This window comes from Linepithema humile, chromosome 2, assembly GCF_040581485.1.
Source record: "Linepithema humile isolate Giens D197 chromosome 2, Lhum_UNIL_v1.0, whole genome shotgun sequence".
NCBI lineage: Eukaryota > Metazoa > Arthropoda > Insecta > Hymenoptera > Formicidae > Linepithema > Linepithema humile.
This window is the reverse complement of record NC_090129.1, coordinates 564,817-587,640: the sequence shown is the minus strand read 5'-3', so window position 1 is coordinate 587,640 and position 22,824 is coordinate 564,817. Positions and strand designations below refer to the sequence as shown.

Here is a 22,824-nt window from a genome sequence, read left to right as displayed (position 1 = left end):
TACTTTTTAAAATTTGGTACAATTATAATAATTAGTGTGCGAAATTCATTATTTTATTTTATATATGTATGTAAGTTTTGAATAATTATTTTCCTAATCTTATTACAATGAAGAAGGGATCTGATGCCAGAAAAATGTCTGATATATAAACTAAAAAACACAACATTAAAGCACTGTGATGAAATAACTGTGGTTTTCTTGTCTCTTCTTTATTAATCCATTTATATAATTTTAATTTATACCTATTCTGTTGAAAAATTTTAAAAAGCAAAAAAATTATGTTGATATATTGATTATTAAATATATTATGATTTAAAATTTAAAATTAATCTATGTAACGAATTAATGGATAAAATTTATCAGAATTTGCTGTTTTTTCAAGCCAAAGTCGAAATTTATATAACAATTTTTCTAAAAAATCTTAAAGATAGTTTCTATCTCTAAAATATTTTTAAGCGCAGGTACTTCGAGCTTCAACTTTTTGTTACCGTTTTTTCTTCATCAAATTGTTTTACATATATAGGAATTTAAATTATTGTGCATATTTTGGGCTACTTGCTTAGAGTATGCTCCTATTGGGAATAAAATTAGGAATAGAACTTTTTATTTCAAATTCTAAATTATGTCGCCAGTTATAGACCGCTCAAAATGAGATATTATTACAAAATATTAAAAAGAAATAAATCTTATTCTTTGACATAAATCAAAGATCATCGATTTATCTTGGATGGAAATTCCAATGATTTGATTATTAGTAAAGTATTAATTACTTTCTTACAGTCTTATTACTCGCGAAGATTTAGAATTACAATTAATATGGGAGTTGAATACAGGAATAATACAGGAAATGTTGATCAAAAAGATTGAACTCTATATAAATTTTCGATAGCAATTGCATCTTTTGTACATCATTATCCTCACATTCGGTAATGAATTAAAAAACTGTTTGATTAGGCTTATATATGGATTGAACTAGAGTATATATATATATATATATATATATATATATATATATATATATATATATATATATATATATGGATTCTACACATATTTTAATTCTACATCATATAATGAATTTCTATTTTATATACATATTAATTCAACTTTTTTCAATAAACAGATAGAATACACAATCATATTAAAGAATTAAACTTTGTCTGTTCATTTAGTATAAAAAATTCATATCAATCAAATTGTAGTTGTCTAAATGTTCCTGGAATTCCGAACAAATCGTCCGGATTTATTATAGAATTTGTTCGAAGAGATTCATTGGCTTTACGTTTTCCTTCTTTTAAACACCAATCCCTCCGTTCGACTAGTTTCGCATGCCACATATCTGGAAACACGACAATATTATGAAAATAAGTTCGTAAATATTTAAAAACATTTTAACAGCTTTTTAATATTTAAATAATCACTACTAATAAAATAGATATTTTTAAGTATAGATAAATTTAAAAACTAGTTTGTTGATTGGAATAAGTATGAGATATAATAATACGAGTACGAGTACGAGATATGATAATTAAGATAACAATTATTTTCCATTAAACATATAAAAATGTTTTGTGATTTTGTTACTGATAAAATTGTTGATAAATGTATATAAAATGTTGACGGTATTTTACCTGTTAAAGTATCCATTGACGGTTGTTCTCCGCCGTAATCCAGTGGCAGAATAGATTTTGGTATTGTTTTATACAATGATTCTATTCCTGAGGTATGAACGTGTATCTGAATGAAATAATACGATAGATTAAAATTGTTTAATTGTTTTAATATAAAGACAAAATATATTATTTAATAAATTACATATGTATCTATAAATTTAATTCAGACTTACTCTATTGAAAAGTTTTGCTTTCAATATTGGTTTAGCCATTTTCATGATTATATCAACAAATGGTGGTGCATTGATTATATGAACCGCTTTTATTCTTAAACCGTATGCCGTCTAAATAATTAAAATAATAAAAATTTTCTTACTAAATATTACTATAGCAATATTACTATAGTAAAATTATAATTACGTACCATACAAATGTCAATTTTTTTTATTAGACTTGGCGTATATTGTATCACATGATTCATATTTACACCAGTAGAGTCGCAAATTATAATGTTGTTAGTAACTATATCTTCTTCTATGCGCTCTTCTATTATCATCAAGCCATACCTATAATATTAGCAAATAACGTGCGTTTTTCTTGTTTTGGAAAAATTTTTTTTTATCTATTCTATACTCTTTCAACATCTTTCAACTTATTTTTACAATGTGCAATCTTTTCGTGAGCACTTTTTTTCATAATTATAGATAATTAATGGCATTGCAAAGCTCGATAATTTAATCTTCTGAGAAATATTTGCGGAATAAAATTGAATTACTGTTTATTTACTATTATAATATATTTTCATGTATAGTGGTATGTGTATTGTATATTCTTCATAGTTTACTTATTCTACTTGATAGACCCACAGATAGTCGAATGTTTGCAATGGTGGATTGACAGTAAATTTGTTAATATTTTGCCAACATTGCAAACATTTTGTTTATTGGAGACACATTTACGTATTGGGGATACAATTGCATATACGTACCTCATAAGTGCCAAAATATCAAATTTAGAGCCATCTATTGGCCGGGCTATATGTACTCTATATTTATCTGGCGTTAACTTTGGCAAAGGGATGAACTGACTATATTAAATATTTATAAAAATATTATGTGTTTGCAAGCACAAAAGTAGATTTTAAATTATGGTGCACATGTTTTCGCAAATCTTATAATTATTCGTTATTACTTAATACTATAACATAAATTAAAAGATTTAACTGATATTACTTTTTATATTTCAAATATACAAAATAACATGTGCGAATTTAAAAATAATTCATAATTGATTTAATTACTTACTTGCATATGTTGGATAGTTTTATATCTTCGCTAAGAGGATCGAAATTGTCATAAAATTCTGGAAGAAGATTGTGAAGCGTGTAAAGCGCATCTAAGTTTTTTTTAGCTTTTTCGAAATCAAATTTTACAGTAGAAATGAAAAATTTTAATCGTTGATCAGAGATATCTGTAAAGCGTAAAATACTACTCGTTATTATGTTGAGATTCTGTGAAAAAGACGATAAAAAAGTCATGAATAAAACTATGACTTTTTATTATTTAAACCAGAATATTGTGATTATCAGATTACTATATTTTGTAGATTTTTGGATGCTAATTAACGAGTTGATCGATAAAATTAATTGAAATTTAAAAGTACAAACCTTGAGGAAGATGAATTTGCTGTTTTAGCCACTGCCGAAATTTACACAATAACTCTTCCAAAAAATCTTCACTTCCACAACTGTCCTCCAACACTTCTTGAAGCATAGGCATTTCGAGCTCCATCGCTTTGGTCACCATTTTTTTTATCAAATTGAGATATATGTAAACTGAAATTATTATATAAGGAAATATTTTAGGCTACATGTCTTTACCAAGAAGAAGTTAGAAATAGAGCTTTGGTTTGAATTTTGGATTGTTTGAAATGGGATAATGATTGATTGTTATAAAATATTTCTATTATAGATTGTTGAAGATATTGGCAATTGAACCAGTAAATAATATAAAAATGTGTTTTAAATGTGATTTGTTACTTTAAGAGATACAAGACAACATTCTAGTAGAAAATCTGTTGGAAACTGACTAGAAAAGCCGTTTCATCATACTATGCGCGAGGGGGGAAGAGAGCGGTTAATATAACGTCATTTCTACAGCGTGATAGTGTTCGAACTTTAAACTCCAACATGACTTTTTTCTAATATAAAAAAAGGATGAATATCAATTTAATGTTCATAAAGCAATTTATAAACTTTATCACATTATTTTTTTCTTATTAAATACGGAAATAAATTTTTTGGCACAGCAAGTTTTACGCTATGATAGTAAAATATTTTTATAACTTATTTTTTGCTACGACACTGTGAAAATTACTGTGCCAACTAATTTTATTTTTTTTCGCACAGCGAAACATTGAAATAAGGAGATAAAACTTACTTTTCGTACGAAATTCGAAAGCTGATGATTTGTGTCGGATGGTAGTCTCGTCGATTAAATTAGTAATAAGATATTAGCTGTGATACTCTTCGATAATTTAAATCTCTCGCAATAAACGTATTTATGCAGCTAATGAGCGTTAAAAGGGGCAGATATGTTGATCACAAATGTTTTATATCTACAAATATTCTCTTGATTGGATATTCACTTATATATGTCGTAATTGCTACTCACTCAATTAAAAACTCGTCAATGACAAATTGAAGAGCGATTCGATTATGCACATGCATTAGACCACGGTATAATTGCTGATTATGTATATTGAACTAGTATATGTGCTAATTATACTTAGTTACACATTGCACGGTTAAAAGTTAATTTGTATAAAAAAAAAAAGATCGTAATGTGTTCAAAATAACCTGATGTTCTTGCAATGCCATATTCTTGAGTGAATTCTGAGACAATTTTTTCGTTTACAAAATTTTGTTCGAAATTTAGTTTTCGAGTTATAATTGAAAATAGTTGGCTACTTACGAATCCGATACAATGGACAGGCAGGGACGGTGCAATGCGTCATGAGACGATAGTAAACACTTGACAGTTCTCAACACTTCTCACGAGTAGAAGAGTCCTCTACCATTTTGCGATTTTCACAATAATTAATGAGGAATTAGTTAAAAAATATCTACCAATTTGCGCGAGTTTAAGCGCGCGGCGGAGAAGAGACCCGTGGCGGTACAGCCCACTGTTATTTGATTACTAGGCGCGCGATGAAGCGTTGGAAGGAGCGTTCTACAAATGTCAACGGCATTCCAGCGGTGCGTAAGGCTAGATTCTTGCGTCCTAGCGACCACGTAACAGTGGGCTGTCTCTTCTCGCCGCGCGCTTAGATTCGCGCAAATTAGCCAATATTCTTTAATTAATTTCTCATTAATTATTACAAAAATCGCAAAACGGTAGAGGACTTTTCCACTCGGTTTAACCCGTTCTACCTACACCCGAGAAGCGATTCAGCAATTACCGGACACCCTGCATACATACTTAGTTACACTAGTAACTATATATATTATTTAATTGTTTTAAAACACTGCAGAAAGTGTTCAAGATCTTAGGATGATTAAGGATGCACTGATATCATAATGACATACTAAATATCGAAATTGAGAAATTAACAATTTTAATTTAAATATTTCTTGTATTAATTGATATTCAACTGTCGCTAATTTGCAGTCTGCAATTTATGCTAAGAAAATTCTATGATTGTTGAAAATTTACTTTACAAGGGAAAATTATGTATTATTTTATCGCAAATTTATAGTCTATTTATTGCGCGAAATTCACATATATTAAAATACACTAGTAAGTAGAATATGCAATCTCATATCAGTGAATTAAATTTTATTTATTTATTAATCAGAAAATATCTGTGTTAAGTAATTTATAATTGTCTAAATGTTTCCGTAACTTTGAACATATAATAATATTAAAAAGTAATTGTGCGTTTTGTATCTTTGTAATAAAAATGGAGAACTTAAAAGCTTCAAAAGTAAACGAGATAACCGATTTGTCGTGTTTTGATTGTTAGCTAGATAGTGTCTTTTGAAAGAACGGGAATTATTTGCGATCAAGTAAAATCAGTGTTAAATAACGATATGGTATGTATATTTTATAGTGTTATGTAAATTATATTATCTTGTTTTTTAACATCTATTGTTTTAGAAGATTGAACTCTATATAAATTTTCAACAGCAATTGCATCTTTTGTACATCATTATCCTCATTCGGTATTACATTAAAAAACTGTTTGATTAGGCTTATACAGGGTGTTTATTTGAAAACTTTCCAGCTGATTATCTCGAAAAGTATGAAAGATACAAAAAAAAGCTAAAACACGTGTTCCATGATTTCGAGGGGGATAGAGAACGGCATTATCAATTTTTTATTTGGAAGGCGTTTTCAACGTAATTTGAAGGTCAAATTTGTTTTTTTAAATGGAAACCTATATTTTTTATTGCAGAATTTTATTCTACACAAAAAAAACAAGTAACTTCTATAGGAAACATTTTTTTATTCGATCACTATTTTAGGAGATATTTAAGAAAATAGCAAGGCCTAGTTACTGCATAAAATTTTGTCATTTATTATAACAAATGTTTAAAATGTTCTCCGTTGTTTGCTAAACAATAATAAAGACGATTCTCAAATTCTGAACGAACATTTTATAAATAATAACTCCAACATTAATTTTTTTTAATATAAAAAAAAGATGAATTCTAATTTAATGTTCATAAAGCAATTTATAAACTTTATCACATTATTTTCTTCCTATTAAATACGGAAATAAATTTTTTGGCACAGCAAGTTTTACGTCATTATAGTAAAATACCTTTATAATTTATCCTTTGCTACGACACTATGAAAATTACTGTGCCAGCTAATTCTATTTTTTTTTGCACAGCGAAACTTTGAAATAAGGAGATAAAACTTACTTTTCTTTCAAAATTCGAAAGCTGATTTTTTTTGTCGGATGGTAGTTTCGTCGATTAAATTGGTAATAAGACATGAGTAACTGTGACACTCTTTGATAATTTAAATCACTCGCAATAAATGTATTTACGCAGTTGACGAGCGTTAAAAGCACAAATATGTTGATCACAAATGTTTTATATCTACAAATATTCTCTTGGTTGGATATTCTTTTATACAGGGTGTTTTATAATGTTCGTGCCAGCGCTCGTGTGCGGGTAGAATGCGGTAAACTGAATAGAAAATGAAACACCCTGTATATGTCGTAATTGCTCACTCAATTAAAAACTCTTTGTCAATGACATATTGAAGAGCGATTCGATTATGCACATGCAGGGTCGGGTGTACGATTTTGTGGCCCCTAAGCTATGATCTTAAGGAGGCCCCTTCTTATTAACAAAAAATACATTTTTTAAAATCTTTTCTATACTAAAGAGGCCCCCTTATAATGTGAGGCCCCTAAGCTGTAGCTTATCTAGCTTATGTGTAGATCCGGCACTGTGCACATGCATCAGACCACGGTATAATTGCTGATTATGTATATTGAACTAGTATATGTGCTAATTATGCATATATAGTTAGTTACACACATTACGATCTGTTTCTGATAGAAATTAACTTTAAACCGTGCATATTATATAAGCACTAATATCAGTGCCGATTTATTGATAAAAAAGAGAAAACATATGTATATATATATATGTAAATATTATTTAATTGTTTTAAGACACTGCAGAAAAAGTTCAAGATCTTTGGATGATTCTGGATGTATGCATTGATATCATAAAGACGCACTAAATGTCAAAATTAACAATTTTAATTAAAATATTTTTTGTATTAATTGATATTCAACTGTCGCTAATTTGCAGTCTGCAGTTTATGCTAACAAAATTCTATGATTGTTGGAACGGAAATTTACTTTACAAGGGAAAATTATGTATTATTTTATCGCAAATTTATAGTCTATTTATTGCGCGAAATTCACATATATTAAAAGACACTAGTAAGTAGAATATACAATCTCATATCATTGAACTAAGTTTTATTCATTTATTAATTTATTTTATTTATTATTAATAAAAAAATATCTGTGTTAAGCAATTTGTAATTGTCTAAATGTTTCCGGAACTTCGAACAAATATATATATATATTTAATACAATATATAATATTAAAAAATAATGTGCGTTTTGTGCTTTGTAAAAATAAAGAACTCAAAAAGCTTCAAAAGTAAACGAGATAATCGATTTGTCGTGTTTTTGATTGTTAGCTAGATAGTGTTTTGAAAGAACGGGTATTATTCGCGATCTAGTAAATCAGTGTGAAATAACAATACGTTATGTATAGTTTATAATTGCCATGTAAAGTTATACCATCGTTGTTTTATCATAGGTTTCCTTTCTTTTTTTTTTTATTTTGTAATACAATTGTGATGTTGCTCCTCATTAAATATGCGAATCAGCATTAATTCCATCAACATTACATACTTATTTTATTATTCACTGGCTCTTTGAGTCTCATCTCACAACAAATTTTTCTTAAAAATATGGATGACTATAATTTCTTTGTACACATTACAGTTATTTGTTCCAAAGATTTAAATAAGTTTTAACTGCTAAACTGGTTGTAAAATTTTATATAAAAATTTTAATAATTTATATAATTTTTTTCGCACATAAAATGTGTAACAAGTTTGTTTTAAATTATGCTTAATTCGCAACCTTTCTTTCTGTTTTTTAAGTGCGCTTTGAGTATTTTTAATAGCTGTAGCCTTTGTAAATGAGTGTAAGCAAGTGATAGCATTTGTAAAGCTCTAGTTTGAACATGATTACTGCCGTTTGCGAAGAGATCGTGTCCCAGCTCTAAACAAGTGCCAAAATCGCATTCATCTGCAGCTATCGTTGCCAATCTTACGATTTCATCGAGTTTTGATATTGGTATCTTTCTCTCATCTGAATTACCAGCCTCCTCTATTTGCTTCAATAGTTTTTGCAAATCATCTGTGTGACACATCAAAAAGATATTTAATCACATATGCGCATAGAGTAGCATTAGGAGTAGCATGGGAATAAGATTGAATTATAAAATAATTTTTACTTAGAACTTTATAAGTTCTATTCTTGTATGTACTTACTGTCTGTCGCAGCCAAATCTCTATAACCCAATTGAGTCTTTTTATCATAAGGGACTACAATGCCTATTCGGTGGAAAGTTCGCGCTACGACTCGCTTCTCTCTTGATCGCATATCCATGGTGTTTTTCTCTAGAGATATATTATGCTGTTTAGCAAAGTTTTTCAAGTGGGAATGCAAACGCATAACAGCGGTCTTTTCAAAAGGATTGGCCGATTTCACTTTGCTTTGCAGATAAATGCTGTAATGTAAATATAAATAATGGGAATGGATATATAAAGATATATATTTCTCAAATGTTTATATCTACTTACTCGATAGTACCGAATATATTTTCTGCAACAGGTTCAAATATGCAATTCACATTTGCTTGATTCTTTGCTACAAATGTTGGTTTTTCTATGACATCATCTCGCCAATAACCGAAATGTAAACCTTCCTTGTCGTTGCATTTTATAATGGTCTAAAAATAAAATTCCTGTATAAGTGCTAAACCTATATTCGTAATTCTCTAAATATCATGTACAAAACTCAGAGATTATTAATATATCTTATTCACCTGAAATTCTGGAGGGTCGTAGTAATATCTCCAATGTGTCAGGTATTTTTATCATCCTCAGTTTCAGAATTTTTTAAATTACCATTTAGCACATCATATGGACCCACAAGTTTCAAGCCAACAGATTTCAATGCTAAAAGAGGATTATCCTTGGATACATTTTTACAAAACTCGTAAAATTGAAAGAAATCTGTCGGCATCTCAACCAAAAATAGATCCTTAATTATCTTCTGGACATCAATATGAGAAATTAATATATTCTCAACTGATTTGGGTGAACAATTAGAATTTGTTACTATTTGTGTTATATCCTTATCCAACGTTTCTGGTATCACACTATAATTTTCATTATTATCCTCGTCGCTATTTGTGTTATCGCTACTTCTCTCTGTACTTGGAGAAAGTTTATGCACAGTTCTTTCAGAAGACTCATGTACCTTCTGTAATTTTCTCTGTGGAGTTTCCAGTCTCGCCTTTTTCTCACTTTGAACAAATTTTTTTCTTTTTATTCGAGTAATTATAGTTTTTTGTTTTACCTGCAAAGTCTAACAGACAATTAGCAGTAACTGTACATTCATATATCATATCAATTATCAAATAATACAGTAATTAACAATTATATGATACCTTCTCTTTTTTTGGCGGGTGCTTGTATTTACTATGATGCTGTGGATTTTTTTGATAACATTTGACACCATATTGACAAGGAATTCGAGGATCCTCTTTGTATACTTGGAATTGAGAGTTAATATCGGATGACATTGTACATATAAGATAAGATAAGATATATTACATCGTTCGTCTTTTCATCAAAAAATTTAGACTCTTTGTACCTGTCTTACACTGGCTTACATAGAAATGTATCATTCAGGTTTCGTTTAAGTTCAGGTTATGAGAGCGACTACATCACTACATCAACAATCTTGTCGCACCTAAAAACATTCTGATTCTTAGCGCTAACTACTCAAGAGGATGTGAAACTACGTAGCCACATGCATGTTTCAAAACTGTTGGTAAAGTGCGGTTCGCATCTATGCTGCATTCACAATTTATCGATTAAAAGCACGTTTTGTGAATAAATTGAATTGTATATTTCATTATATAAAAATATTCTATATATATATATATACATATACATAACTTTAAAATGTTGCTTAAAATGTTAAATATTAATAATGGCAATGCAGATCTAATATTTATTAAATAATTTTCAATTATTTGAATATATGTTTGAAAGTTTTATTTTGTTTTTTTATTTATAAGAAAATATTTGCTTGTTAATCGATTTCTAATTTTCTAAATGTTCCTGAAACTCCGAACATATCGCTTGGATCTATCACAGAGTTTTTTCGGAGAGATTCGTCGGCTTTACGATTTTCTTCTGTTAAAAACCAATTCCTTCGTTTAACCAGATTCGTATTCCACATATCTGAAAATAATAATATCGTAAAAATTTAAATTTATAAAATTTAAAAACCACTTAACCATTTTTGGTATTTAAATAATTAAATAATAGAAATAGACATTTTTAAGCAAAGCCGAGTTAAAAGATTAATTGCGTGGAATAAGTATCTGTTGTTGTCTAAATAATAATAATTAAGATAACAGTTATTTTCCGTCAAACATATGAAAATGTTATTTATTTTTTATTGTTTTGTGATTTAGTTATTAGATTGATAAATATGTATGTATGTATGTATTCAGATAGTCAAATGTTAGCAATGGTGTAAATTGATAGCAAATTTGATCATTTTGCACATTTTGCTTATTATGATATTTAAAATTGATGATATTTTACCTGCTAATGTATCCATTGACAGTTGCCCACCGCCATAATCCATTGGCAAAACAGATTTTGGTATTTCTTTATCTAATGATTCTATTCCTGATGCATAAGTGTGTATCTGAAATGATAGCGCCAATTGAAATTGTTGAATTGTTTTAACAAAAGCCAAACAGAAATTATTTAACAAATCATATTTTTACAATTTTAATTTATACGTACTCTGTTGAAAAGTTTTGTTCTTATTACTGCCTTTGCCATTCTCAAAAATATATCGATAAATGGTGGTGCATTGAATATGTAAATCGCTTTTACTCTTCCACAGTATGCTTCCTAGAGAGTTTAAATGATATAAATCAATTTTTTATAAAATATTATATTGTAAAAAACAATTACGTACCAAACAAGTATCCATTACTTTCATTAGAGATGGTGTATACTTAAATATATGTTGCATAGTTACACCAGCGAAATCCCCAATTATAATATTGTTGGAAACTATATCTTCTTCTATACGAGCTTCCATTGTCATCACAATATATCTATAATATTAGCAAGTAATATGCATTTTTTGTTTAAAAAAAATGAAGGAATGTTTAAAAGATTGCGGAACAAATGAGGTAAGTGATTAGTTGTAAATGGATTGAGTGGATAGCGCCTTTTGAAAAAAAATGGAAATTATTCTTGGCAGTCACATAGGTATTAAGTAACAATTTATATTGTTGCTTATTAAATATGTTAATCAATATCTTTAGCTTATATTGAGAATGTGCAATTTACTCAGTATTTTTTTCCATAATTACGGGCAATTACTAAGTTTAATGCCCAGTTCCACCAACGTAGATTAACTTTAATCTCGGTTCAACTTATTCTTAATCTTTTTTTAATTCTTAAAAGTAAAAAAAGATGACGAATAAGTTGAACCAAGATTAAAGTTAATCTATATTGATGGAAATAAGCATAAGTCTAATAATTTAATCTTATGACAAGTAAGATATAAACATATAAAGTATTTAAGGAATAAAGTTATGTATATTATTGCTTATTTACTGCTAGAATATATTTGCTCATATAGTTGAATATTTTTTCTATAGTATATTCACTATACTTTGAATATTACATACATACTTTTCCATTATCCAAGGATTGAACAAAGAAGCGTCGTTATTTGTTATCCGGCCGAAATATATTCTATTTTGATCTGGCGTCAATTTTGGTAAAGGTACCCATTGGCTGAAGTATAAATAAAAATATATGTGCTCGCATAAATACATAAATAGACTTTAAATCGTTATACATAGCATTTTTTCTCGTTATTGTTTATTGCTTAATACTTAATACTTAATAAAATCGTAATTAGTTTTTTAACAATACTATTTGTACATTTAAAATATTGCTTAAAGCAATATATGGAAATTTAATATTTTACATTGCATTCGAGTGCTTACAAGAATTTATGAAAATGATTTATATCATCGCTAAGTGGATCGAAGGTGCCGTAAATTTCTGGAACCTGATTGCGAAGGGTGTAAATTGTATCCAAATTTTTCTTGGCTTTCTCGAAATCAAACTTTGCAGCATAAATAATATATTTTAATCGTTGGTCGCTTATATCTGCAAAGCGCAAAAAATGTTCATTATTACGGTATGTTAAATATTACACAAATTAAAGCGTAAAGCAAAAGGTTAAGTTCATATCAATAATTAAATATAGAAGCTACGAAATTCATATTTCTAATACATGTTTTACAAGTGTCTTGTGTAAGGTTTTGAAATAATTACAGTTAGCACATTAAAAATAATTTAATTTGCAACATCTACTGTAAATTTAATGTAATTATGTATAAATTGATATCAATAAAAAATATATCTAATTTCAAAATACGAACCTTGAGGAAGGTGAGTTTGCTGCTTTAACCATAATTGAAACTTGCAAAACAACTCTTCTAAAAGCTTTTCGTTTCCACCGTTGTCTTCCAATACTGTTTGCAGCGTAGGCATTTCAAAGCTATACATTTTTGTTACTGTTCTTCTTCGCCAAATTATTTCAGATATATACAAACTGAAATTATTACATATTTTGAGCTATATTTTACTAAAAATATATTAATTAAAATAGTTATATTTAATATGCAATATACTTTTACAGTACTTTAGTACTTATATACTTTATGAGAATATACAATCTTTGAAAGTATTGATAAAAATTGATAGATTTTAGTTCATTTTTTCTATTTTCAATTCTAATATAGCTTCTACACAAATTTTTCATGCCAAATTATTATTTTTTAAATGACAAGTAATTGTAATTTTTAGTACATCAATTTTAAAAAGGAAGATTTATCAGAAATCCTTAAGATTTAAATGATGCACGGATTAAATTATTCAAAATTATTTATTGTTATTTTTATTATACAAATTTTTATAATTATTACACATGCAAAACAAAATTAAAAACAGAAATTACAAATTTAAAATAAATACAAAAAATTTTAAGAATTATTTTTTTTTGTTGTTTCATCTATGTTAGTATAATTCTTACGTTAAAAGATGATATTTGCTTTTTGGCTGAAATGCGAAGATTGTAAGTTTATAAAATTTTGGATAAAAGTCCTTTTGGTTAAATTGTTTAGAAGACACTAATAACTGTTAACTATAGCTAATAACTGTTGCGAGAAACTGGGCATTAAACTGGGAATTTACAGAGAAACAAACAGAAACTAAACGTTTAGATACCTCTTCCGAAAGTATACTAAAATCTTTCATATCGCGCTTCTCTATATATCCTCTTATCCCTACTCAATAGCAAATTATAAAATATTTATAGGTAAGCCTTGAATTAGTTGCAGGCATTTTATGAGATACCCATACAGGCATTTTATGGGTATACTCATACAGCACAAAATATCCTACATATTCTTAGGACATCTTGGGGAGATCTCGATGTTTTTAGAACATCCTTGGGACACCGAAATATCCTCGATGTCCTGAGAATGTCTTGAGGATGTTTTGTGCTGTGTGATGGGTGTGTATTTAAAGCTGTTACGAATGCCTAAAAAAAAGAAGATAAAAGAAAGATTATACTTTTCTGGCCATTACGCAATTAAACGGAATTTTACAAGTAGATAGCATTGAGTCAGATAGAGGTAGGTCAGCGTCGCAGATCAATCGATAAGTTTTTGCATTTAAACATTTTTAAAATTTTTAAATAACAGCACACTACGCTGGAGCGTATATTGCGTAATTGCCTAGTAACGCCTCTGTATATATCTTATAAATAGTTTGATACATTTTAATTCGTTTCTATTGCATACGCAAAATATATTTGTCTCGTATTTCATTAAAATTGCAAATAATTTTAAAACTTTATATATGAAATAAATTTTTTTAGATAAAATTTACTGTATTACTCTATTAGAAGTTAAAAAATTAAAAAAAAAAAAAAAATGAATATACACTTCTATTTAAAAAGTGGAATTGAATCTAAACAAGATTCAAGAAAAAATAGGAAATCTGCATAAAATCTTTTAGCGAATGTTTATTTCTATAATTTTTTATGTAAATATTGATTTTGAATAGATGTAATTACAACGCAAAATTTCTAAACACAAATAAAATAATGTATTTTTAATACCTAATTAATTGTTACAAATAATTTTTTGTTATTTTTATTATTCAAAAAACCCTGCGCGATATCTAATATTAAAAAAATTATTACAAGGTACCTGACAATTATTACAATTATTACAAGGATTTACGGCCCAAAAGGTTGCAATCTTAATAGATGGTCAATAGCCATTGGCCATTATTTAATGTTTTTATATGATTGAACAATTCTGTGTGTGAACTTAAGTGTGCCAGTCGATTAAATAACGCCCACAGTTCAAGGTATATACTAGTTTATAAATATTTACGATCTAGAATAAAAATAACTTGGGCTGTTGTTTCATTAATTTACATACTTGTTGTGTATACTGGTTTTGTGTAATCTACAGGACAATTAAATCTTGACTTTGGTCAAGACTATTCTTATTAAGCAATCTAATTTTTTTCATTCGTATTCTTTATTTCTTGGAAATGATTCAATTGTTAATTTTTATTTTACTGGAATGTTTAAAGAATATTTTTAACAATAGACGACTTACCTAATAGATAATAAAACATCTGCTTTAGTCTAATTGTAAAATTAAAATTTTTTTAGTTATACTGCTAGCCTGCTATAAGTCGTTGCTACTGCCGCAACTACACTAGTGTTGATTTTTCGTGTCTTTATTTGTAAAGTGAAGTGTTAACTTCTGAAAAATGCCAAAAAAGTAAACTTTCTGAGCATCAACATAAGTTAATCATATTTTTAAAGAGAAGAACCAGAAGGAAATTGCGAAAACTGCTTACGTTGTACCAAACGTTCTATCAAACATTTTGAAGAGACTAGTTCGCATTTGAATAAAAAGCGCTCAGGCAGAAAAAGAGTAACCACGAAACGCGAAGATCAAAAGTTAATTCGTGAATCTTTAAAAGACCGAAAAAAAACTGAGCTAGCTGCTTCCTTCACAGAAGACACTGGAATCCGAATCATGAGAAAGAGACCTGTAGGAGGTGATCTCAAAGGATACAAGACCAGGAAAAAACCTTGACTCTCGGGAAAAACCAAGTCTTGCTTAAAATGGGTTCATCAACAAAATTCATTTAGGAATTCACATCAGAAACTCACATCAGGAGGATTGGGCAAATATAGTTTGGTCTGATAAATTTAACTTTGAGATTCGTATAATTTAACGCTTATTTTACTTAAAAAAGAAAAAAGAAAAAAAAAAAAAAAAAAAAAACAAAAACAAACAAACCACTATTACTAGCGTCAATTGATTTAGGTACTTATAATTAGACATAAACTTTTTTTTTAAATAATGAATATCAATGTGTTTTTTAGATCTTTGGCACTTCTGGTGTAACATATGTATGACGAAGAGTTAGTGAAGAATACCACCCAGAGTATGTGGTGTATACGTGAAACACGGAGGAGGCAGCATAATGATCTAGGGCTGCATGGGTACCCCAGTAGTGTGGATGAAATGTTCATTTGCGAGGATCGAATGTACAGCGCGTGATACATTAACGTTCTAAAAGATGCGCTACAGCCGTCATATCGTAAGATTTTTGGTGATTCTGAGTTGCGGAATAGAAAATTTCAGTAGGACAATACGCCATGTCACAAATGAAAAGCTGTATAAGAATGAAAAAAAAAGAAACTTATATAACTGCAATTGATTTTATTATTCAGTAACATTCTTTAACAAATTGTATAATTTCATATGTATAGTTACGTATAATGTATATAATATGGATAAGGTAATCATAAAGAATTAATATACTATATATATTGAATAATAATTGAAGTGTAATAAAAATCTGAGACTCTTAATTAAGTTCGTCTAATTAGAATATATTCTTCACGCTTTTCACTGCGCATAGAATGTTTCGGGCGAGTTGGCAGTACCCTCCAGATGAGAAGTGTATGCGTTCTTCTTTTTTAATTCTTTGTTTCTTTTTTTGCAGGTGTAAACGGTCGGCAACAGTCGCGAGTTTTCTCCATAAAAATGCGCCGCAATCATCAACATTGATGAACGATGAATTCACGTCACAGAAGTTACTTTTCACTTCTTACACGGTAGGGGTATTGGCCTTATTATCATATTAAAAATCTATTGTATCGCGATTTTTTAACGCGAGGAATGTTTACGCTACTGCTCGTGCCTCCGGCAGGAAGCTCTCCCAATACTTGATAAGTTGATTCTGGTGTTGCAGCATCGACTCCAGATATTCAATTAACTGCTTCTTAAAATCTTGCACTCTTACTAATTCGAAACGCTCGATCTCTTCTTTTATCATCTTCGAAATATTGTCGAACTCCTCTTGACCTCTGTCAACTTTTGCTTCCCATTCTATGACCTCGGTAGCTGCTTGACTCGTCTTGTCCGTTCGGCCGGATTGCTCGAGTCGCGCCTTTTGCTCGCGTTTCTTGTTTAACATCGTCTGAGCGTGTTGCCAATTTTGAAAAACTTTGACTCTTTCGTGGTGCATGTTTCAAAACTGTTGGTAAAGTGCGGTTCGCATCTATGCTGCATTCACAATTTATCGATTAAAAGCACGTTTTGTGAATAAATTGAATTGTATATTTCATTATATAAAAATATTCTATATATATATATATATATATATATACATATACATAACTTTAAAATGTTGCTTAAAATGTTAAATATTAATAACGGTAATGCAGATCTAATATTTATTAAATGATTTTCAATTATTTGAATATATGTTTGAAAGTTTTATTTTGTTTTTTTATTTATAAGAAAATATTTGCTTGTTAATCGATTTCTAATTTTTTAAATGTTCCTGAAACTCCGAACATATCGCTTGGATCTATCACAGAGTTTTTTCGGAGAGATTCGTCGGCTTTACGATTTTCTTCTGTTAGAAACCAATTCCTTCGTTTAACCAAATTCGTATTCCACATATCTGAAAATAATAATATCGTAAAAATTTAAATTTATAAAATTTAAAAATTACTTAACCATTTTTGGTATTTAAATAATTAAATAATAGAAATAGACAATTTTAAGCAAAGCCGAGTTAAAAGATTAATTGCGTGGAATAAGTATCTGTTGTTGTCTAAATCAGTGCTCGGAATTAGTCTGAACATTTCAGCCGATTTCCGTGGTATACGCCTCCTCTCCTCTCCTTACCGCGCGCACCGCAGCCGCTAGGGCCAGCGCCGCCGAGCGTTAGAAGCGGCACTATCCGATTATGAGTGGGTTCTTCTCCCTATTTATTAAAATTTAAAAAAATTTATTGAAATTTATTAAAAACAAATTTTTTATTTTTAAATTTATTTTTAATAAATAAATTTTAATAAATTTTTTTTAAATTTTAATAAATAGGGAGAAGAACCCACTCATAATCGGATAGTGCCGCTTCTAACGCTCGGCGGCGCTGGCCCTAGCGGCTGCGGTGCGCGCGGTAAGGAGAGGAGAGGAGGCGTATACCACGGAAATCGGCTGAAATGTTCAGACTAATTCCAAGCACTGGTCTAAATAATAATAATTAAGATAACAGTTATTTTCCGTCAAACATATGAAAATGTTATTTATTATTTATTGTTTTGTGATTTAGTTATTAGATTGATAAATATGTATGTATGTATGTATTCAGATAGTCAAATGTTAGCAATGGTGTAAATTGATAGCAAATTTGATCATTTTGCACATTTTGCTTATTATGATATTTAAAATTGATGATATTTTACCTGCTAATGTATCCATTGACAGTTGCTCACCGCCATAATCCATTGGCAAAACAGATTTTGGTATTTCTTTATCTAATGATTCTACTCCTGATGCATAAATGTGTATCTGAAATGATAGCGCCAATTGAAATTGTTGAATTGTTTTAACAAAAGCCAAACAGAAATTATTTAACAAATCATATTTTTACAATTTTAATTTATACGTACTCTGTTGAAAAGTTTTGTTCTTATTACTGCCTTTGCCATTCTCAAAAGTATATCGATAAATGGTGGTGCATTAAATATGTAAATCGCTTTTACTCTTCCACAGTATGCTTCCTAGAGAGTTTAAATGATATAAATCAATTTTTTATAAAATATTATATTGTAAAAAACAATTACGTACCAAACAAGTATCCATTACTTTCACTAGAGATGGTGTATACTTAAATATATGTTGCATAGTTAAACCAGCGGAATCCCAAATTATAATATTGTTAGAAACTATATCTTCTTCTATACGAGCTTCCATTGTCATCACAATATATCTATAATATTAGCAAGTAATATGCATTTTTTGTTTAAAAAAAATGAAGGAATGTTTAAAAGATTGCGGAACAAATGAGGTAAGTGATTAGTAAATGGATTGAGTGGATAGCGTCTTTTGAAAAAAAATGGAAATTATTCTTGGCAGTCATATAGGTATTAAGTAACAATTTATATTGTTGCTTATTAAATATGTATTCAATATCTTTAGCTTATATTTAGAATGTGCAATTTACTCAGTATTTTTTTCCATAATTACGGGCAATTACTAAGTTTAATGCTCAGTTCCACCAACGTAGATTAACTTTAATCTCGGTTCAACTTATTCTTAATCTTTTTTTAATTCTTAAAAGTAAAAAAAGATGACGAATAAGTTGAACCAAGATTAAAGTTAATCTATATTGATGGAAATGGGCATAAGTCTAATAATTTAATCTCATGACAAGTAAGATATAAACATATAAAGTATTTAAGGAATAAAGTTATGTATATTATTGCTTATTTACTGCTAGAATATATATACTCATATAGTTGAATATTTTTTCTATAGTATATTCACTATACTTTGAATATTACATACATACTTTTCCATTATCCAAGGATTGAACAAAGAAGCGTCGTTATTTGTTATCCGGCCGAAATATATTCTATTTTGATCTGGCGTCAATTTTGGTAAAGGTACCCATTGGCTGAAGTATAAATAAAAATATATGTGCTCGCATAAATACATAAATAGACTTTGAATCGTTATACATAGCATTTTTTCTCGTTATTGTTTATTGCTTAATATACTTAATACTTAATAAAATCGTAATTAGTTTTTTAACAATACTATTTGTACATTTAAAATATTGCTTAAAGCAATATATGGAAATTTAATATTTTACATTGCATTCGAGTGCTTACAAGAATTTATGAAAATGATTTATATCATCGCTAAGTGGATCGAAAGTGCCGTAAATTTCTGGAACCTGATTGCGAAGGGTGTAAATTGTATCCAAATTTTTCTTGGCTTTCTCGAAATCAAACTTTGCAGCATAAATAATATATTTTAATCGTTGGTCGCTTATATCTGCAAAGCGCAAAAAATGTTCATTATTACGGTATGTTAAATATTACACAATTTAAAGCGTAAAGCAAAAGGTTAAGTTCATATCAATAATTAAATATAGAAGCTACGAAATTCATATTTCTAATACATGTTTTACAAGTGTCTTGTGTAAGGTTTTGAAATAATTACAGTTAGCACATTAAAAATAATTTAATTTGCAACATCTACTGTAAATTTAATGTAATTATGTATAAATTGATATCAATAAAAAATATATCTAATTTCAAAATACGAACCTTGAGGAAGGTGAGTTTGCTGCTTTAACCATAATTGAAACTTGCAAAACAACTCTTCTAAAAGCTTTTCGTTTCCACCGTTGTCTTCCAATACTGTTTGCAGCGTAGGCATTTCAAAGCTATACATCTTTGTTACTGTTCTTCTTCGCCAAATTATTTCAGATATATACAAACTGAAATTATTACATATTTTGAGCTATATTTTACTAAAAATATATTAATTAAAATAGTTATATTTAATATGCAATATACTTTTACAGTACTTTAGTACTTATATACTTTATGAGAATATACAATCTTTGAAAGTATTGATAAAAATTGATAGATTTTAGTTCATTTTTTCTATTTTCAATTCTAATATAGCTTCTACACAAATTTTTCATGCCAAATTATTATTTTTTAAATAACAAGTAATTGTAATTTTTAGTACATCAATTTTAAAAAGGAAGATTTATCAGAAATCCTTAAGATTTAAATGATGCACGGATTAAATTATATTCAAAATTATTTATTGTTATTTTTATTATACAAATTTTTATAATTATTACACATGCAAAACAAAATTAAAAACAGAAATTACAAATTTAAAATAAATAAAAAAAAATTTAAGAATTATTTTTTTTTGTTGTTTCATCTATGTTAGTATAATTCTTACGTTAAAAGATGATACTTGCTTTTTGGCTGAAATGCGAAAATTGTAAGTTTATAAAATCTTGGATAAAAGTCCTTTTGGTTAAATTGTTTAGAAGACACTAATAACTGTTAACTATAGCTAATAACTGTTGCGAGAAACTGGGAATTAAACTGGGAATTTACAGAGAAACAAACAGAAACTAAACGTTTAGATACCTCTTCCGAAAGTATACTAAAATCTTTCATATCGCGCTCCTCTATATATCCTCTTATCCCTACTCAATAGCAAATTGTAAAATATTTATAGGTAAGCCTTGAATTAGTTGCAGGCATTTTATGAGATACAATTAAATATGTATATACCCATACAGCACAAAATATCCTACATATTCTTAGGACATCTTGGAGAGATCTCGATGTTTTTAGAACATCCTTGGGACACCGAAATATCCTCGATGTTCTGAGAATAGCTTGAGGATGTTTTGTGCTGTATGGGTGTGTATTTAAAGCTGTTACAAATGCCTAAAAAAAAGAAGATAAAAAAGAGATTATACTTTTCTGGCTATTACGCAATTAAATGGAATTTTACAAGTAGGAAGCATTGAGTCAGATAGAGGCAGATCAGGGTCGCAGATCAATCGATAAGTTTTTGCATTTAAACATTTTTAAAATTTTTAAATAACAGCACACTACGCTGGAGCGTATATTGCGTAATTGCCTAGTAACGCCTCTGTATATATCTTATAAATAGTTTGATACATTTTAATTCGTTTCTATTGCATACGCAAAATATATTTGTCTCGTATTTCATTAAAATTGCAAATAATTTTAAAACTTTATATATGAAATAAATTTTTTTAGATAAAATTTACTGTATTACTCTATTAAAAGTTAAAAAATTAAAAAAAAAAGAAAATGAATATACACTTCTATTTAAAAAGTGGAATTGAATCTAAACAAGATTCAAGAAAAAATAGGAAATCTGCATAAAATCTTTTAGCGAATGTTTATTTCTATAATTTTTTATGTAAATATTGATTTTGAATAGACTTAATTACAACGCAAAATTTCTAGACACAAATAAAATAATGTATTTTTAATACCTAATTAATTGTTACAAATAATTTTTTGTTATTTTTATTATTCAAAGAACCCTGCGCGATATCTAATATTAAAAAAATTATTACAAGGTACCTGACAATTATTACAATTATTACAAGGATTTACGGCCCAAAAGGTTGCAATCTCAATAGATGGTCAATGGCCATTGGCCATTATTTAATGTTTTTATATGATTGAACAATTCTGTGTGTAAACTTAAGTGTGCCAGTCGATTAAATAACGCACACAGTTCAAGGTATATACTAGTTTATAAATATTTACGATCTAGAATAAAAATAACTTGGGCTGTTGTTTCATTAATTTACATACTTGTTGTGTATACTGGTTTTGTGTAATCTACAGGACAATTACATCTTGACCTTGGTCGAGACTATTCTTATTAAGCAATCTAATTTTTCTCATTTGTATTCTTTATTTCTTGGAAATGATTCAATTGTTAATTTTTATTTTACTGGAATGTTTAAAGAATATTTTTAACAATAGACGACTTACCTAATAGATAATAAAACATCTGCTTTAGTCTAATTGTAAAATTAAAATTTTTTTAGTTATACTGCTAGCCTGCTATAAGTCGTTGCTACTGCCGCAATTACACTAGTGTTGATTTTTCGTGTCTTTATTTGTAAAGTGAAGTGTTAACTTCTGAAAAATGCCAAAAAAGTAAACTTTCTGAGCATCAACATAAGTTAATCATATTTTTAAAGAGAAGAACCAGAAGGAAATTGCGAAAACTGCTTACGTTGTACCAAACGTTCTATCAAACATTTTGAAGAGACTAGTTCGCATTTGAATAAAAAGCGCTCAGGCAGAAAAAGAGTAACCACGAAACGCGAAGATCAAA

General features: G+C 28.5%; 4 protein-coding genes across 5 annotated transcripts; all 4 read right to left on the bottom strand.

The window, feature by feature from the left end:
- Window positions 1–875: 875 nt before the first annotated feature.
- LOC105677615 (uncharacterized) lies at window positions 876–14,131 on the bottom strand. The gene is made up of 15 exons (XM_067350677.1): window positions 13,593–14,131; window positions 12,940–13,112; window positions 12,499–12,664; window positions 12,179–12,283; window positions 11,451–11,592; window positions 11,273–11,383; window positions 11,066–11,171; window positions 10,548–10,696; window positions 3,280–3,478; window positions 2,918–3,083; window positions 2,602–2,700; window positions 2,038–2,179; window positions 1,847–1,957; window positions 1,632–1,737; window positions 876–1,339 (listed from the first exon to the last, which is right to left on the bottom strand). Exons 2-15 carry the CDS (start codon window positions 13,064–13,066, stop codon window positions 1,188–1,190), a joined length of 1,881 nt encoding a protein of 626 aa, XP_067206778.1. The 5' UTR covers window positions 13,067–13,112; window positions 13,593–14,131; the 3' UTR covers window positions 876–1,187.
- LOC105677381 (Histone PARylation factor 1) lies at window positions 5,212–10,228 on the bottom strand. Its single transcript, XM_067348732.1, is given in 6 exon segments — window positions 5,212–8,576; window positions 8,711–8,949; window positions 9,023–9,171; window positions 9,268–9,317; window positions 9,320–9,803; window positions 9,895–10,228. Coding segments are annotated over 6 exon segments (1,359 nt in total). The 5' UTR covers window positions 10,030–10,228; the 3' UTR covers window positions 5,212–8,274.
- Window positions 14,132–16,297: 2,166 nt separating the features above from the next.
- Window positions 16,298–21,088, bottom strand: LOC136997689 (alpha-tocopherol transfer protein-like). 2 transcript variants are annotated; one of them, XM_067348742.1, is made up of 8 exons: window positions 20,884–21,088; window positions 20,229–20,401; window positions 19,788–19,953; window positions 19,466–19,570; window positions 18,742–18,883; window positions 18,564–18,674; window positions 18,357–18,462; window positions 16,298–17,569 (listed from the first exon to the last, which is right to left on the bottom strand). In XM_067348742.1, exons 2-8 carry the CDS (start codon window positions 20,353–20,355, stop codon window positions 17,418–17,420), a joined length of 909 nt encoding a protein of 302 aa, XP_067204843.1. In that variant the 5' UTR covers window positions 20,356–20,401; window positions 20,884–21,088; the 3' UTR covers window positions 16,298–17,417. The 2 variants fall into 2 exon arrangements, with proteins under 2 accessions (XP_067204843.1, XP_067204842.1); XM_067348741.1 differs by having other exon boundaries at window positions 20,903–21,087.
- LOC136998226 (sorting nexin-2-like) lies at window positions 16,784–17,128 on the bottom strand. Its single transcript, XM_067350676.1, has one exon. The coding sequence runs from the start codon at window positions 17,126–17,128 to the stop codon at window positions 16,784–16,786; it is 345 nt and encodes a 114-aa protein (XP_067206777.1).
- Window positions 21,089–22,824: the final 1,736 nt, after the last annotated feature.